The sequence below is a fragment of the Sciurus carolinensis genome, chromosome 5 (assembly GCF_902686445.1).
Source record: "Sciurus carolinensis chromosome 5, mSciCar1.2, whole genome shotgun sequence".
Classification (NCBI taxonomy): domain Eukaryota; kingdom Metazoa; phylum Chordata; class Mammalia; order Rodentia; family Sciuridae; genus Sciurus; species Sciurus carolinensis.
Genome location: NC_062217.1, coordinates 136,939,382 through 136,956,908, shown reverse-complemented (window position 1 = coordinate 136,956,908; position 17,527 = coordinate 136,939,382). Strand labels below are relative to the sequence as shown.

Genomic DNA, 17,527 nt, shown 5'->3' with positions numbered 1-17,527 from the left:
TCTTCTATCTTCTTTGAAGCAGTACCAGTTCAAATCTTTTGTTCATTTAAAAAAATTGAGCTGGGCGAGGTGGTGCTGTGGTAATCCCAGTCTTAGGAGGCTGAGGGAAGAGGATTCTAAGTTTGGGGTCAAACTAAATAGGCAACTTAGTCAGACCCTATCTCAAAATACAAGATCAAAAGGGCTGAGGATCTATCTAGCTCCATAGCAGACTGCCCATGAGCTACACCTCCAGTACTTTTAATACTATTTTAATATTAATTTTAAATTTCAATTTCCAATTGTTTGTTGCTAATGTATATAAATTCATAATATTTGTATAATAATTGTATTCAGCAACCTGACAAACTCACTTGCTGGTTATAGCAGCTTTATCATTTTTTTGGATTTTCAACATAAATCTTCAGACTGCATATGAAGATAGTTTAATTTTCATCCTCCCAATTACAGATTTCATTAGACAAAATTTTAAACAGGATATCAATGCATTTACTTTCAACAAATGCAATAACCAATTAAAAACCAATCTGGGTATTTAGTGTTATTATAAGGGTGCTCTCCCATTCTCTTTCCTGTACTCTACTAGACTTCCTTTTGCTCATCCATTAATTTATATTTGATTGGTTCTTTATATAAAAACAAATCCACAAAGACCTGAGTGTTAATGTTCATAGCAGCTATACTCATAACAGATATAAATTAGAAGTTCATCAGTTGGTAAATAGATAAACAAAAGGTGAAGTTCCCTGTTGTATATTTATACATGCACATAACATGATTTTTAAAGAATTCATTCTGCACTGCCTCCCCTTACCCATCCCTTTGCTTTGCCCAGCCCCCGGCTCCCCCCCGCTTTATTTTTTGGGGGGGTGGGGTGCTGGGGATTGAACCCAGGGCCTTGTGCTTGCAAGGCAAGCACTCTACCAACTGAGCTATATCCCCAGCCCCATGCCCAGCCCTTTTTTTGGCTTCAAACTTGTGATCCTCCTGCCTCAGCCTCCTGAGTCACTGGGATTATAGGCACACACCACTGCTGCTTAAATGAAACTTCAACTTACCAATAATGGTAATCCAGATCCACTACCAGAACTTTGTGACTGGTCAATAAGGTCTTTTAATGATTCTCCCACTGGAATAAATGCTTCATCCTGTTCCAAATCACGATTGTAACGACGCCTGCTTGAGATACTCTTGCAATAATGTCTTTTAATAGAGAAGAAAACTATATATTAAAATTCTTCAACTATATAATTCTGAGCTAAGAAAAATCTCAAGATTTTCCACACTGCTATCCTTCCTTAAGACAGAATCATATTCATCAATATTATCACAGAAAATTAAATCCTTTACAATATACCTAAAGAAGGGGTTTATGATGTATAGTGTTCTATGTTATGTTAGAATGGAGAGATGTCCACAGTATATTGACAAGTGGGCAAAAAACCCACAAACATATCAAAACCAGCAGATGTGTCCATCCCGCCTGTAAAAAAATTTTTAGTGTCTAAAAATATCAAAAAGCATGTGTAGCATAGGAATACTGATTTCTACTTAATAAACATTTTTATTTATTTTTTTCCATATGTGTATATAGGGTAATAACGTCTGTCTCATTTTACCATCCTTCCCATCCCACCACCCATCCTTCCCCTCACTCCCCTCTGCATAGTACAAAATTCCTTCATTCTTCCCTACCCACCCCAACTATGGATCAGCATGCACTTATCAGAGAAAACACTTGGCTTTGGATTTTTGGGATTGGTTTATTTCACTTAGCCTGATCTTAAACGTTTTGTGCCTGCCTCTAGGCATCCATAGGAGAATTTCCTGAAGGTATACACAAACTGATTTGGTGGTGGTGGTGGGGTACCACGGATTGAACTCAGGGCACCCGACCGCTGAGCCACATCTCCACTCCCATTTTGTATTTTATTTAGAGACAGGGTCTCATTGAGTCACTTAGTGCCCTACTTTTGCTGAGGCTGGCTTTGAACTCTTGATTCTCCTGTCTCCGCCTCCTGAGCCACTGGATTACCGGCATGCACCACTGTGCCCAGCCAAACTGAATTTTTATAGATACCACAAAACTCCTCTTCAAAGTGAAGTTATTTATATTCCCACCAAGAGTTTAATATCACAATATCATTTCCACATTCAAACCCAAACTTACAACTGCCATATTTTTACGTTTGTCAATCTGGATGGGAACTACTTAATTTGCTTTCCCCTAATTAGTAAAGTCAATGTTTTTTCCTTCTCATGGTTCACAGATTTTTTCCCCCCTGTCAACTGCCTGTTTGTCTCTTTTGCATGTAAATCAAATAAGGTGTTGCATCTTTTTCTCCTACTAATTCATGGGAGTTCTTTACCACTGAACTACATCCCCAGTCCTTTTATTTTGAGATAGGGTCTTGATAAATTGCTGAGATTATAGGCATGGACAACCACACCCAGTTTAAATATCTTGGTACTTATATGTACAATTTTTTCTCTTAGTCTGTGACTGCCATGGCATTCCATTTATGGTGTTTTATGTCAGCTTTTGTTTTTTTGGGGGTGGTGCTGGGGATTGAACCCAGGGCCTTGAGTTTGCGAGGCAAGCATTCTACCAATTGAGTTACATCCCCAGTCCTTAAATTTTAATGTAGTCAAATTAATCAACCTTCTTTTCTTTTTTGAGATATGACTTTGTGTCTTAAAATAATCTTCCCAATCCTAATGTCATAAATCACCCCCTAAGGTTTTAAAATTCTGATTTTCTCATTAAGTTCTTTAACCCTTTGGAATTATAATTATAATGGACATTAGAAACAAAGTTAGATTTATATTCTATATGAACAGCCCAACAATTATTATTTTATTTTCATTTTAAATACTATATGGTCAATTGACTCAAATGAATTGAAATTCAAAAAGGCATACAAAGATGTACAGTGAAAAAAATCTTCCCTCCCACTCCTATCCCTAATCATCAAGTTAACTTTCCTGGAAGCAAACTATTTCTAGTTTCATGTGTAACCTAAAGACCACTTATGCATATTCAAACCAAAATTTATATTTTTATGCTCATTTATATTTATGTTCATTTCCTCTGCTTTTTATTTACCTCCAGAAGTGGAAGTATACCATACTGTATCTTGCCTTTTCACTTAACAATGTATCTAGGGTATCATTTCACATTGGTACATAAACAGCCTCCTGGTTTCTTGAGTGGCTAGATAGTATTTCACTGTATGGCTATTAACCACTTCCCTACTGGAAACACATGATTGTTTCTAGTCTCATTACATACAAGTGTGAAATGAAACAATTTCTAGTATATCTATATGTGCAGTACACTTTATAGACTGAATTTGGAATTCTAATGAAAGTTCTACCAGCCTCCTTAAAGACTATCCCACTTATAACTCCTCTATCATCATATGAAAGTCTTTTTTTCCCTATTTCTTTGTCTATACCCTTTTGTCATAACACTTTTGATGTTAATTTTAAATTTTATCAAATTTTGTATTTGTAGAAATTAATACTTAATTTTATCAAAGTCCTATGTTCACTGATTTTATAATGTCTTATAGTCCTTTCCTTTCTTCTGCTGGTACTGGGGACTGAACCCAGGGGTACTCTACCACTGAGCTACATCCCACTGCCCTTTTTATTTTTTAATTTTGAGACAGGGTCTTGCTAAGTTGCCCAGGATGGCCTCAAACTTACAATCCTCCTGACAGCCTACTGAACCATGGGATTACATACAGGCATGTGCCACCATGTCCTGCTAGACATCATAGTTTCTTCGTGGCTTAGAAACAAAATGGCACTTCCTTATTTCCTTTCCTCCCCCTACCTATTTCAGAACCACAGATGTTAACTTCTTGAAGCTTATTTGTTTAATATTTGCCTTATCATTTCTATATGACATGCCTGTATTGGTATTTTTTGTTCTCGTTGTAAGTATTAACTATTGCCCTCACATGGGGGGGTGAATATTTAACTCATCGTGAACATTAAACTCATCATTTAACATCTCCATTGGCCTTCCCAAAGCAGAAACACTGCCATCCTGACACTCCCCCAACAGCAGTAACATTATCAGTGGTAACATTATTTAGATCAACATCCCAGTTTACATTATGATGACTAAGTTACATACTAGTCACACACAGGTCTTTTGGTACACCAAAACCCCCACATTAAGCAACACTGCATTACTAAGGAAATGTGAAACCTGTGATGCACTGCAGGAACTCACCCAAGCACTGAAGAAAACATAAAACCCTACCCTGCCTACTAACAATCTAAGAGAAGAGGTATGCCTATTCTCAAGTGTGTGTGTGTGTGTGTACCTGCGTTATCTTTTTCTTTTTATTTTTCTTCTTTTTTTTTTCTTAAAGACACGATTTCACTATACTGCCCAAGCTGGTCTCAAACTCACAGGCTCAGCAATCCTCCTACCTCATTCTCCAGAGTAGCTGATTTTTTTTTTTTTTTAAAGCAGGAATTGAACTCAGGGGCACTTGACCACTGAGACACATCCCCAGTATTATTTTCTATTTTATTTAGAGACAGGGTCTCACTGAGTTGCTTAGCGCTGCACCATTGCTGAGGCTGGCTTTGAACTCACAATCCTCCTGTCTCAGACTCCTGAGCTGCTGTGATTACAGGCATGTGCCACCAAAGCCCTGCCTGAGTAGCTGAAACTTAACAGAGGTGTGCCACCATACCTGGCATGTATATAGTTTTATTTCAGTCTGTTCTAAATGTGATGTACCAACTTTCATTTAAAGTTATGAGACACACTTAAAAAGCAAGGAAAAATATCTCAATCGAGTGGGAAGGCAATCAATACAACTAAATGATCCACATGATGAAATAACTGCGATTAAAATGATGAACCATCTGTTTAAGGTGAGCAACATGAATAAAAAGAATTTCAGCAGAGAAATGGATTCAAATAAAAACATAATAGGTCAGAGTACAATATGCAACAATCTCACTATTATGTATAATTATAATGTGCCCAATAAAAACTTAAAAACAAAGAAAGCACTGTAACAGAGATGAAGAATTAATTTGATGGGCTCATTGGTAGACTGTACACAGTTGAGGGTGAAAAAAAATCAGCAACTTGAAAATGGGTAAATAAAATTACCTGAACTAAATACAAAGAGAAAAAAAATAATAATATTGAAAAAGAAAGAGCTGTGAGATAGCATCAAATAAAACATGTATAATTCATTTCTAAAGAAGACACACCAAACCATACATGCAATAAGCTTGGGGACACTCAAAGTAGATTAAATAAGTCCTCAAAATTATAACACACACCTAAACATATTCTGTTCAAATTGTATAAAACCAAAGACAAAAGGAAAATCTTAAAGGAAGCCATGAAAAAAATTTACATATAATAGATCAAAGGTAAGAATTTTGTCAGAAATTACACAAGCCAGAAGACAATGAAGTGACAGCTTTGAGAGAAAAAACAAAAGCCAACCCAAAATTCTCCACCCAACAAAAAGGTGAGAGAACTTGTGACCAGCACACCTGTACTCCAAGAAGTTAAGTTAAAGGAAGCTCTCCAGGCAAGAATAAATGGGTATCAGGTGACAACCACAAGGCTCAGGCACGGCAGAGGTGCCACTGGGCAGCTCCTCTAGTGACACTGCTTCCAAGCTGTGCTCATCTAAACCAACAATATTCTCAGAAACCCTAATGATGAAAAATGTAGATCTACCTGGATTGGAAACAAAGTTTTACCTACTAACTCTTTCCTGTCAGAGGAACTGTTGAGTGTTTATTTGAAATGGGCTTTGAAGAGGACTGTGAAGAGATGGAAAGAAACAGAGCAAGAAAAGAGTGGCATTTCTATCTCATTACCGCCCTCTCTCAGGTGTGGTCTGAGATCTAGATCTAGATACCTGTCCTACTATTTTTCATATTTCAACTCAAAACCCCACCAGATTTGTTTTTGGTAATGGAGTTCAATTTCAGCTCCATTAGTTCCTCCCATAACCTATCTGCCTGTTTTCTTAGTGTTGCTCTACTAACAGTGTGATCAAATGTCTACACATCTGGAAGACAGATATCTGATTTCTCTTTCCAGGCTTCATTATGGACTTGAAATGGTTCCTTTTCCTTTTTAAAAATTTTTATTAATTTTTTGTTTGATATATGAAATTTGCACATTTATAAAGTACCATGTGATGTCTTGATTGATGAATAAACTAGGTAATGATCAAATCAGGGTAACTAGCATTCCCACCACCTTATTAACCTCTCATTTCTATATAGTGGGTATATTCAAAATCCTCTTCTAACTATTTGGATATATTACAATGCATTAGTATCAACTATATTCACCCTACTGTGCTAAAGAACACTAGAATTTATTCCTCCTATTGAAACATTGTACCCCCTGCACTGCTCCTCTCCCCCAAACTTCTACCCTCTTCTCACCAGTCTCTGATAACCACTCTTGTACACTTCCTTGTGTAACCTTGTGGTTCTTGGTCTCTTAATTCTAAGACAGGGTTAATTATAGCAAGATGATAAGATCATGCAGTTTGAATCCCTGCTCTGCTAATTATTCAGTAGCATCAAGTAGGTTATTTAACATCTCCAAATCTTCATATTTTCATATAAAATGTGAGGATGAACCTAACAGGAGGTTTCAGGGTAGGCTGTGAGAATTACTGGAGATGTGTATGTAAAATGCTTAGCACAGTACCTAGACTATATTAACACATTGAATGGTGGTAGTAGTAGTTTGTTTTTTTTTTTTAACTGATAGTAGACCTTGCTGGTCTCTTATAGCTTTTTAAAAAAGATTCATCTGAAATTGATTTTCATGTTATTATGGAATAATGTTTTTGTCAGTTAATTTCTGTAGGCCTGCCATCAACAAGAAAATAAAGCCATTCTCAGTTGTGAAATTTATTTTAAATATTCATGTTCTACAAATCTTTCCATACTATAAGTTGTAAAACCCTGTGTCTCTTTTGCTGTTGGCAGAATTACTGTTTTACCACTGTTCCTTAACACTGTTGAAACTTGACTGAATATGTTTTCATTTCACTGGTTTTCTTGTTTTATAAATTGCTATTTTATATCATGTGGTTGGTATAATGTTTATTTTAAAACATTCTGATCATACTATGAATTTCATTAAATGAATTTAAGCAAAAAAGTAATAGGGTATCACAAAAACTTGAACTTAAAATTTAGAATTAATAAGTGAAAAAGTGCTGCAAATTATAAAAAATAAACATGGATGACATTTTTTATTTTTAACCACTTTAAAAGCTGACTGACAGCATCATTGTTAGGCATACAATAAGTGTTTATTTTCTTAAATGAAACATTACTTTGCAATATTTTTTTGCTGCAATTACTATAGTTTCGAACTTGCTCATTTTTATCACTGAACTACCATGGGACCAGGAGTCGTCTAATGAAAGTGAGGATGACTGGCCCATTATCAAGCTAAAGTGGGCTTTATGTCTCACAAATTAATCTGATACTGTTTCCCAAGCAGCATTCTGGGCCAAAAAATGGCTGGTAAATACCAACAAAAGTTACTGAGTACTGTATGCCAAAATGGGGGAATATGCTGATTCACCATTTTCATCCTCAATGATTCAACAGAGAAGCAATAATTTAAACAGCTTAGTTGGCTATCAGTATTAATGGACAGGTAATATCTGCTAGCCTTGAGATTCCTATTCAATAGAAAAGGCAAACTTTAGGCAAATAATTATGAATAAGTAAGTAAATATTTTTGAATATAAAAAAGTTTAAGGTGAAAGTACTAAGTTTAAGTATAAGGGGTAGAATCATGGATCTAACCAGTGTTAAGGGTTTAAGGAGTTACAAAAGAGAATGAGAAGGACTGGGGATATGGCTCAGTTGGTAGAGTGCCTGCCTCGCAAGCACAAGGCCCTGGGTTGAATCTCCAGCACAGCAAAAAAAAAAAAAAAAAAAAAAAAAAAAAGAGAGAGAGAGAGAGAGAGAGAATGAGAAATTCTATGCCAGAGGAAAGTATAAGGAATTGGCAGGATAGCACAAAATGATAATTCATCCAGAATGGAGAATGGTGATAGTAAGAGAGGTTTTAGAGAAAATTGATTCTGAGGGTCTTGTTATGAATATAAATTCAAGAAGACTAAATTTGCAGATTTATCTAGACTAATGGAAACAAGTCACCAGAAAACAGTAAAACAAAAGATTCATGAGACATGTAATAAAGATGAACCTTAATATGCTAGAAGTTCTCTTTTTAATTTTATCCTTGTATGGCTTGCTATGAACAGCAAACTGACTTGTTCGAGTCCAGCTAAACATGAATGAATACCTGAAATTACTAATCTTATACATCTGATAAGTAATGTATCTTCAAGTAGATAAAACGAACACATGAAGTTCAAAAGATAAATAAACAAAGCAGTCATGGGGTTCTCTGTAATATTTTGTTTTAAATTGTGAAAGAAGTCTAAAGGATCAGTTTCTGGTATTTGTACATTTCTTGAAATATTTTTTTCTAGGTTACTCACTTGTGTCCATAGCTTGATTCTGAGAGCAATGTTCTTTTCAATTAATCCTTTTTATTTGGGGTGGGGGTGGGTACCATGGATTGAACTCAGGGGCACTCAACCACTGAACCACATTCCCAGTCCTATTTTGTATTTTATTTAGAGACAGGCATCACTGAGTTGCTTAGTGCCCCGCTTTTGCTGAGGATGGCTTTTGAACTCGCAAACCTCCTGTCTTAGTCTCCCGAGCTGCTGGGATTACAGGTGTGAGCCACCGCACACGGCTCAAATAATCTTAAAGACACTTTCTGAACACTCTAGCCAAAGCATATACTTATAAATTATGAGGCTTTCAAGTGTGATAGCTAGTGGGAATAGACACTATTCCCTATCTTTTGTGAGCACCACATACTGGTTCCTTCAATCATTTCTAGTGTTCTATCCCCAGTCTATCCGTTTCCTCACAGGAATGTGCTGACTATTCTGCTGAATAGTGGGCGGAACACAAGTCTTTTCCTATGAGACTTTCTCCTTTCTAATACTCTGTCCTATGAACTACTATAGCAGTTGTTAATTCCCAAGGCGCTCAGCTACATTTTAACAGTCTATAGCACTGTACTTAGGTTTCTTGTATCCTGCAGCCAGAAATTCTCTTTAGGTAGTAATGTGGGCAATCATATGGCTCACTGCTGCTTCTGTTTTCTTCCTTTTTTAAAAAAATTATTTTTTAGTTGTAGATGGACACAATACCTTTATTTATTTATTTTTATGTGGTGCTGAGATCAAACCCAGTGCCTCACACGTGCCAAGCAAGCACTCTACCAGTGAGCTACAACCCCAGTCCACTAATTTTTGTTTCTATTTCTCATACGTCAGTGTTTTTCACTGACTGATGTCCTGACTGGCAGCTGTTAGTACCTGAGTGGGGCCTGTAGGGCTTTCTGATTATAGGCTTCACTGTAAGATAATCTGTCTGGGCCACTGGGCCCTAATGATTTTTTGTTTTATTTTTATTTATCTTTCTATTTATTGGGGGGTGGTCTTCTCTCCTGGCTTGGTGAGATTTCCACCAAGAATCATCCTTGTGGCTCAGTGGTAGAGCACTTGCCTTGCACGTGTGAGGCACTGGGTTCGATTCTCAGTACAGCATATAAAGAAACGAATAAAATAAAGGTCCATCAACAACTAAAAAAATATTTAAAAAAAAGAAAAAAAAAAGAATCATCCTATCTGTTCTATAGAGGATATAGGCTTGGCTGACAAAGTTCTGGGAGTATGTTAGTGTTCAACATACCTCCTTATTTTCATTGTAATGCCTTACCCTAAACAATGAGATACCATAGCTGAGAAATTTACTGTGTTCTTTCCAGAGATTACCCTTCTAGCCTTCTCAGGGAGTGGGTGGGGAAGTCACATGATTATTCAGAGTAGAAGAGGGGTGAAGTGTTCAGCATCTGTGCTAGTCAGTATCCTAAATGGCCCACAATGATCCTCACCTTCTGGTGTTAGACCCTTGCTTAGTACACTCCTGTAAAATAGCAGGGCTGACCTGTGACCAAACAAAGGCATTTCAGCTTCAATCTTGATCTCCTGGAATTCTAGAATATACACTAATGGCTTCTTGGTTTTCTCAATTTCTAGGCTAGCATTCAGAATTTTGGGGTCTAGACAATCATCAATTACTCATCCACCTGCTTCATGGGTTCCAAAACTTTTTATTGCTGTTTTACCTCCTGTTCTCTTTATACAAAGAATTTTAAAACTCTTTATTGCTGTCTTAATGGGGAAGTGAACGTAAAAGTAGGCTCAATCTACTATCTTTATCTAAACTTGTTTAGCATGTGAATCTGTGTTATTAGGACAGGTAAAAATATCTGCATGATTTTGTAGTTTTCATATAATGAAAACTCTTGAATGTCCCCCTTTAAATGAACCTTCAACATTTCCTTTTATATATAAATTATGTGTTAATCTTTTTAAAAAATATTTTTAGCTGTATATGGACACAATATCTTTATTTTTTTAATGTGGGACTGAGAACTGAAACCAGAACTCCACACATGCCTGGCAAGTGCTCCACCACTGAGCCACACCCCTGTGTTAATCTTTGTTGGCCTATTTTAGTACTGGATTGCTTAGAATTTTCTTTCTTGATTTACAGAACTCTTTATTTGTGAAATCGGTACTTTCAAATATAAGCTGCCAGTATTTTTCAATTGCAGCCTGTCTTCTGACTGCTTGAGATGATTTTTTGCCACCCAGTTAAGTTTTATTTTTATGTAACATACTATATTATCCACCTACCTACTTATTTATTTGCTTCTAAGTTTTGTGTCAGACTCAGAAAGATATTCTGAGATCCAGAGAGAGAGAGAGGGAGAGAGAGAGAGAGAGAAAATTATATAGATAGATAGTTCTGATCTTGCTCACATTTATTTCACTGTAGGAACTGTTCCAACTTCATTTTTTTTCCACCTAGCTACCTAGTCAAAAATCCATTATTAATAGTATTTTTTACTCAGTGATCTGAAATGTTACTTTACAATGTACTAAATTTCTTCATGTGCTTGGGTTTATTTATGGGTTTAATAACTTGTTTCACTTATATCTCTGTATTATCCCAGTATGACTACCCTTTATTATTAAAGTTGATATGCAATAGCAACTGTCTTCTCCTACTACTCTACATTTTTGGTAACTGTCTTCTGAAATCACGACTAAGTGTAAACACTTCTGAAGCCCCAAGTCACTAAAAAACTATAAGGCAGTTAAGTTCTAGGAATGAACTGTAAAAATTCAGACAAATCTCACTATTCCTCAAACAAGAAAATCACAGAGTATTCATGAACATAGAAGTATAAAATTGTGTTCAATTAATTAATTGGTATTAAGGCCCTCTTACCTCTTAAGGAAACTATCATCTAGTTAAAACTATGATAATATAACCAGAGAATACAAATTAATAGTTTCTGAACTGCATACAGCAGTCAGCAGTTTCTGCTTACTGGTTTTAAAAACAACTGTTGATATCTAATCTTTAACAGAATATTTTATATCAAAACAGGTATTTCCTTACTTGTAACAAAAGCAGCTGGAGAAGATGATCATAGCAATTATGCAAACAGCCATGGAAATGAGTACAACCAGCCATCGAATGCTGCCATCAAAAAATGGACCTGACAATGAAAAGTAAACATTAAGTGAACAAAGTATCTTTCAATCACATCTTATTAAAAGGAAAACATAATTTACAGTGTTAAATTCTAGGTATCATGGTTATTGTTAAAACCAGAAAAAATATGTTACAGAGACTCATGCTCCGACTTTTCTGGGCTAACCTACCTATAACAACAGGGGGCAGTGTAGGTTGCAAATACTGGTTACATAAATTGGTCCGACAACATTCTATCGTACGGCGAAGCTGGGCTTTTGGTGAATCCTAGAGGAAAAATAATGGTAAAATTAGAAATGATTTAGTATATTAAACTGGTTTTTAGTACTGATAAAATACAATTTCTCATTTAGTGAGTGAAAAGGATCTGCAAATTTTATGTGTAAAAATATTGAAAAATTAAAATATGAAATAGTGTTGCAAAGATTATAAAATGATTTTTCTTAAGGAGAACATATGTATGGATGGTATATTAGAACATTAGACTATAACTTATTTATAGATGGACAAAAAGTTTTAGTGCTTTCCTACCAAACACTGGCATATTTTAATGAATTACCATTCAGTTGTTTTTGGTAAAAAGTAATTAAATTCATGATATCTTTTCCTAGAAAACATGTAATAAATTTTAATATAATCATAAACTAGTATAGAAAATATGATCTCAGTAGTACTGAGACTTTGATAAGACTTAAGATCAGACTAAAGTGTGGAGGGTGTCTTAGTCCAAAGAAAAGACTGGTTAAGAGAGGTGGTGAAGTAGTAAAAGACACTATATATTCTGCATCTAACAACTAAGGAATTAGATAGATATGGAAACAAGCTAAAGTATACAGATGAGGGAAAGGGCAAAATACAGACATAATATTTCTCAGAGTTTATTAGAGCCCCCTATCCAAAACAGAGAGGTATCCCTAATAAGTCAAAAACCAGAGAGAAAAAGACTCTAGTCATGGGGACACAAGGCTTTGGTAGTACAGGGGGAAAGACCATCAAGCAATGAGTGTGTTGCTCAGATTGGAAAATGGAGGACAAAGATATATGATTCCTCAACTGCTATTTCTGTCTTCTCTATTAAGGCTGACTACAGGAAAGAAGCAGACAGACCAAATAACAAGTAGTAGGAAATCATATCCCAGAGGAATAAAGAGATCTTATGATGTTTTTCTAGTCTGAGTTCACATCTTCTAATCTAGTGAGTTATACTCCAGGAAGATGAAAACAGTTGTGAGATGGCTGAAAGACAAGTACTACCTAAAGATTTTGGAAACAAGGAGTACTAGAAACAAGATGGCTAAATGTTATATTACTTTCTTTAAAAGGAAAAGGAAAGCTTTGCCAAAAGATTGAAGGCAGCATGGTATCATAGAAAAAACAAGGGCTCTGGACTGTTTAAATTCAAGCCTTGCCAGTTGATCATGTTGTGACCTTGAACACTTAACTTCTAGCTAGGCTTTCATTTTCTCTAAGAAAGAAATATTTGCTTTCCAGAGTAACTGGGAGGCAACAAGACCGACTATACCAAGTACCTAGCACACTAAATGCAAACGAATGCAAACAGCAAATATTTGATGAATTAATTCTTCTTCCTAAGGTAAGTTTGACACAAATCTCAGATGAAACTCTGGAATAAGCCAAACATCTTGGGCGGCCCTGGAAAACCAAAAATAAGCAACATCAGACTCACTTCTCATCTTTCTTACACAGGTTAACAACCTGGGTTGGCAAAAGTCAGGGTTGCCTAGATTACTAATTTACCTTTTGTGATGCTGGGATGTACCCAGGACCTCACATGCTAGGCAAGCACTCTAGCATGAGCTATATCCTTGGTCATGGTTGTCTAGACAGTGAGGCTGGAATGACAGAACTTTTTGCCTTTCCTGCACTGCCTTCATGCTCCCTTCACCCCAACCTGCATATTGAGGAATAAAATCCTTAAGGGGAAAAAGTTACTTGGCATTTATGAAGTGGAATGTTCTAACTTAAGTGACCTTATTTCATGTGCATGGGTCAGACACAGTACATAAGGAAAGAACTGAAGTCAAGTTACAAGAAACGGTCAAGAAAATGAGGTTCGTGAGAAAGAATTGATTGTATAGGAAGACACAAAACAAGCTAGATATACCAAAGGAGACTGAAGTTTGGCAGGAATTCGAAGCATGGTGAAAATCACTTGTATTTGTTTTGATCTAGACTGTGGTAGTGCAAGCACTGGGAGAGAAGTTTAGGGTGAGACTAAAAGCTGTTTTTTGGGGGGGCTAGTTGCTAGGTTAATGGAAATGTTATTTACCAAGATATATGGAAAATTAGATAAGTGCTGGTCAAATATTTTTGCATGTGTGGCTCCTACAAAAATTTTTATTTTTTATTTTTCTGTAGTACTGGGATTGAACCCATGACCTCATATATGTTAGACAAGCTTTCTACCACTGAACTACATCCTCAATTCCGCTAAACATTTTTAAAAACAATGTATTCCTCATATTTTTAGACTGACATCTAGAATTTTTCACCATAAATTTAAACAATTTAAATGGCTACAAAGAATATATTAATAATTTCTGGCTTACTGAAAATAATACTTTAAAATAGAAATGTTACTTCATTCTTTATTCAGTACTATCTAAACATATAGCAATTTGATATCCATTATCATCCTTAAAAAAAATGAACAAATGGGGGTTGCGGTAGTAGAGCGCTTGCCTAGTACATGAGGCACCACATAAAAATAAACAAAAATAACAGATGAAGTAAAAAGTTAAAGAAAATGAACAAATACTTTTTTCTTATTTTTTATTGGTGCATTACAGTTGTACATAATGGTCAGATTGGTTATTACATATTCATACATGTACACAATATAACAATATAATTTGCCTGGTCAATATCATTCACTTGTATTTCCCTTTTCCCTCTCCTCTCCTCCTTCCCTCCCTTTACTCTACATCCTCTCCAGCATTTATTATTGTTTGAATTCTTGATGACTGTCATTCAGACTGGAGTAAAATGAAATCTCAGTGTAGTTTTGACTAACATTTCCCTAATTGCTAAGGATGTGTTGAACATTTTTTCATAGGTTCATTTGTGTTTCTTCTTTTGAGAAGTATCTGTTTAGTTCATTTGCCCAAATTGGGTTATTGTGTGTATGTGTGTGTGTGTAACAAGTCTTTAAGTTCTCTATATATTCTAGATATCAATATTCTGTCAGAAAAAAAGTAGTAAAGATTTTCTCCCATTCTGTAGGTTCTCTCTTTATAATCTCAATTGTTTCCCTTGCTGTGCAGAAGTTTTGATTTGATGCCATCCACTTATTAACTCTTGGCAACAAATGCTTTTTTTGCGGGGATAGGGTGGTATTGGGAATTGAACTCAGGGGCAATTAACTATTGAGCCACATCTCCAGTCCTATTCTGTATTTTATTTAGAGACAGGGGTCTCACTGAGTTGCTTAGTGCCTCACTTTTGCTGAGGCTGCCTTTGAACTTGTAATCCTCCTGCCTCAGACTCCCAAGATACTAGGATTTCAGGCATGCACCACTACACCCGGCAAATGCTTCATTAAACTGGAAATTTTAATCTGGAACTCCCATTTCCTTGAAATATTTTTTACAATAATTATGCCTTAATGAGTATATTTTAGTCTACAATTCTTCACATCAAAGTAAGTACATATAAATTGTTCTATTTCTGTTACTGTGTATTTTTCAGTCTTAAAACCTTCTAGTTCATCACTGTAATTATTAGTATTTAACTGATCAAAATGAGGTACGCTACAATCTAGGGCTTAGGGTATATATAGTTCAGTGGTAGATGGTTTGCCTAACAAGTGGGACCTTGGGTTCAATCTCAGCATCATGGGGGGGACGGACACACTACACTCTTTATTAAAATATTAATGTGAGAAAATTTAATTTAAATAGGCATTTCTTAATGAAATGGTTAGGACTTTCAAAATACTAGTTTATGAATTCATGAATAAAATTACTTATTACTACAATGGGAAGATTCAGCATTAATTTTATTCCTATTTTCCTTTTTTATTAGCTCTAAGACATTTAGTTCACATTAACCAAAAGATGATAAGGGAAGCAGTTTATTATACCACTATCCCATAATTCTTTCAAGTCCTTCCAAAGTATATGCTAATGATCCTATCATCAAAAAATTATCTTCAATGATCTAGCAATTTGGCTGAGAGCAAAAAAATTAAAAACCACCTGACATGTAAATGTACTTGATTATCTTGTGTTCCCTATATGGATACTTTCATTTCTAATCATAGCACTGTTTAGAATCTTGAGGTTTTATATCCTAGATTTGGCAACTGGGAGAAGGGTGGCTGTGGAAAAGGGAAAAGAAAAAGAAAAATGGCTTGAGAAGTTCTGTTTTCAGGCACAGCAGTTTTAAGTTTCAGGACCTAAGAATGTTTAGGATTTGTAACCTGATTCCCTTACAACTATCCATGTGCCCAAGTTTACAACACAGTCTGTGTGTACCTAGGGATATGGGTAACACAGTCTGAAGACTGCTTAGATAATCAGTGTGGCAAAGGCTTACATTATTAGGCCCTTACTATGTACAAATTGTGCTATGCTATTTCATTTGATCCTTTTAATAATTCTTCTGTGGATGAGAAAATAAGCTCCTTGACAAAACTGTCACAGCTACTAGAACTATCATGAGTTTGGATGCATACCATCAAGTTTAATAACTAATTTCTATTGGTGAATTCAGTTTGGAAGAAATCTAATTTAGGAGACAGCAGGACACTTAATACTACCATTGGACTTGGTGCTTTAACTATAGCTCCTCCATTAATCTTTTAAGCAATTAAAAATATGTAGTATGAATGGTTGGTAATATGCTAATATCATAAAACTATAATAACTAAATTAGCATGTCTCAAATCCTGACAAATCAGAGAATAGGATTAATCCCTATATGGTGATATTTAACATAGGAAGTATGTAACAAATATATGGCAAAACCCATCCTATTCCCATCTATTTATCTGTGTTCAAGAAACCAATACCGACAGTAAAGAGTGGAAGAGGTATGGCTTAGCAGCACTACACGGTGATTTTAGCTGACAGAAGGTTAATGTCTCAAGAATATGGTATAATGGCCAAACATCTAGCATGAGATCTGACTGTATTTAGAAAAAGGGAATGAGATTATTTATTATCTGCTTTTCTTTTTTCCTGATCAGACTACAATTCTGCATATGACACTCAGAAACTAGTGAACCCTCTAAAGCTAATCATATGAGCAGTTGAAGTCATAGTGAACTATTATTTTCACTGGGCAAAGACACAGGGAGGAAAGTAGTATGAAGAAACTTTCTTTACATGGTTAAGGGCTGAGATCTTAAGGACGGATTAGAGCTATTCTCTGTGATCCAAAGAATCAAAAGATGACAGATTTGCAGTCATTTACCAAGTAGGTAATTCTAAGCATTAAATAACAGGTAGAAATATGTAACATTGATGTTTCTATCAATTCTGCAAATTTCTATATAACAGAAATAATTTTCTGGCATAGCTGAGACTTAAAATTGTGTACTAAAAGTTCATTATGGAGCTGTTTTTCAACAACACTGGCAGGATCTCTTGGGAAATTACCATACAAAATTTTGAAGAGATTAGGTTCATATCCAGAGCTGTCAGGATGTTTATAACTTGATTATTGATCCTCTGATTCCGTGGCCACTGCTTTTAAAAAGTATCCTGACACCTCCTCACAAAGATTTAACATTTTTTTTTTTTAATATTTTTTTGGTTGTAGATGGACAAAATATCTGTATTTATCTTTTTATGTGGTGCTGAGGATC

General features: G+C 35.5%; 1 protein-coding gene across 1 annotated transcript in view; it reads right to left on the bottom strand.

Moving 5' to 3' along the window:
* Positions 1 to 17,527, bottom strand: part of Bmpr1a (bone morphogenetic protein receptor type 1A) — a 131,849-nt gene that overhangs the window by 11,390 nt on the left and 102,932 nt on the right. The window contains 3 exon segments of the mRNA XM_047552912.1: positions 1,059 to 1,203; positions 11,602 to 11,701; positions 11,868 to 11,964. Coding sequence (XP_047408868.1) covers positions 1,059 to 1,203; positions 11,602 to 11,701; positions 11,868 to 11,964 — 342 coding nt within the window.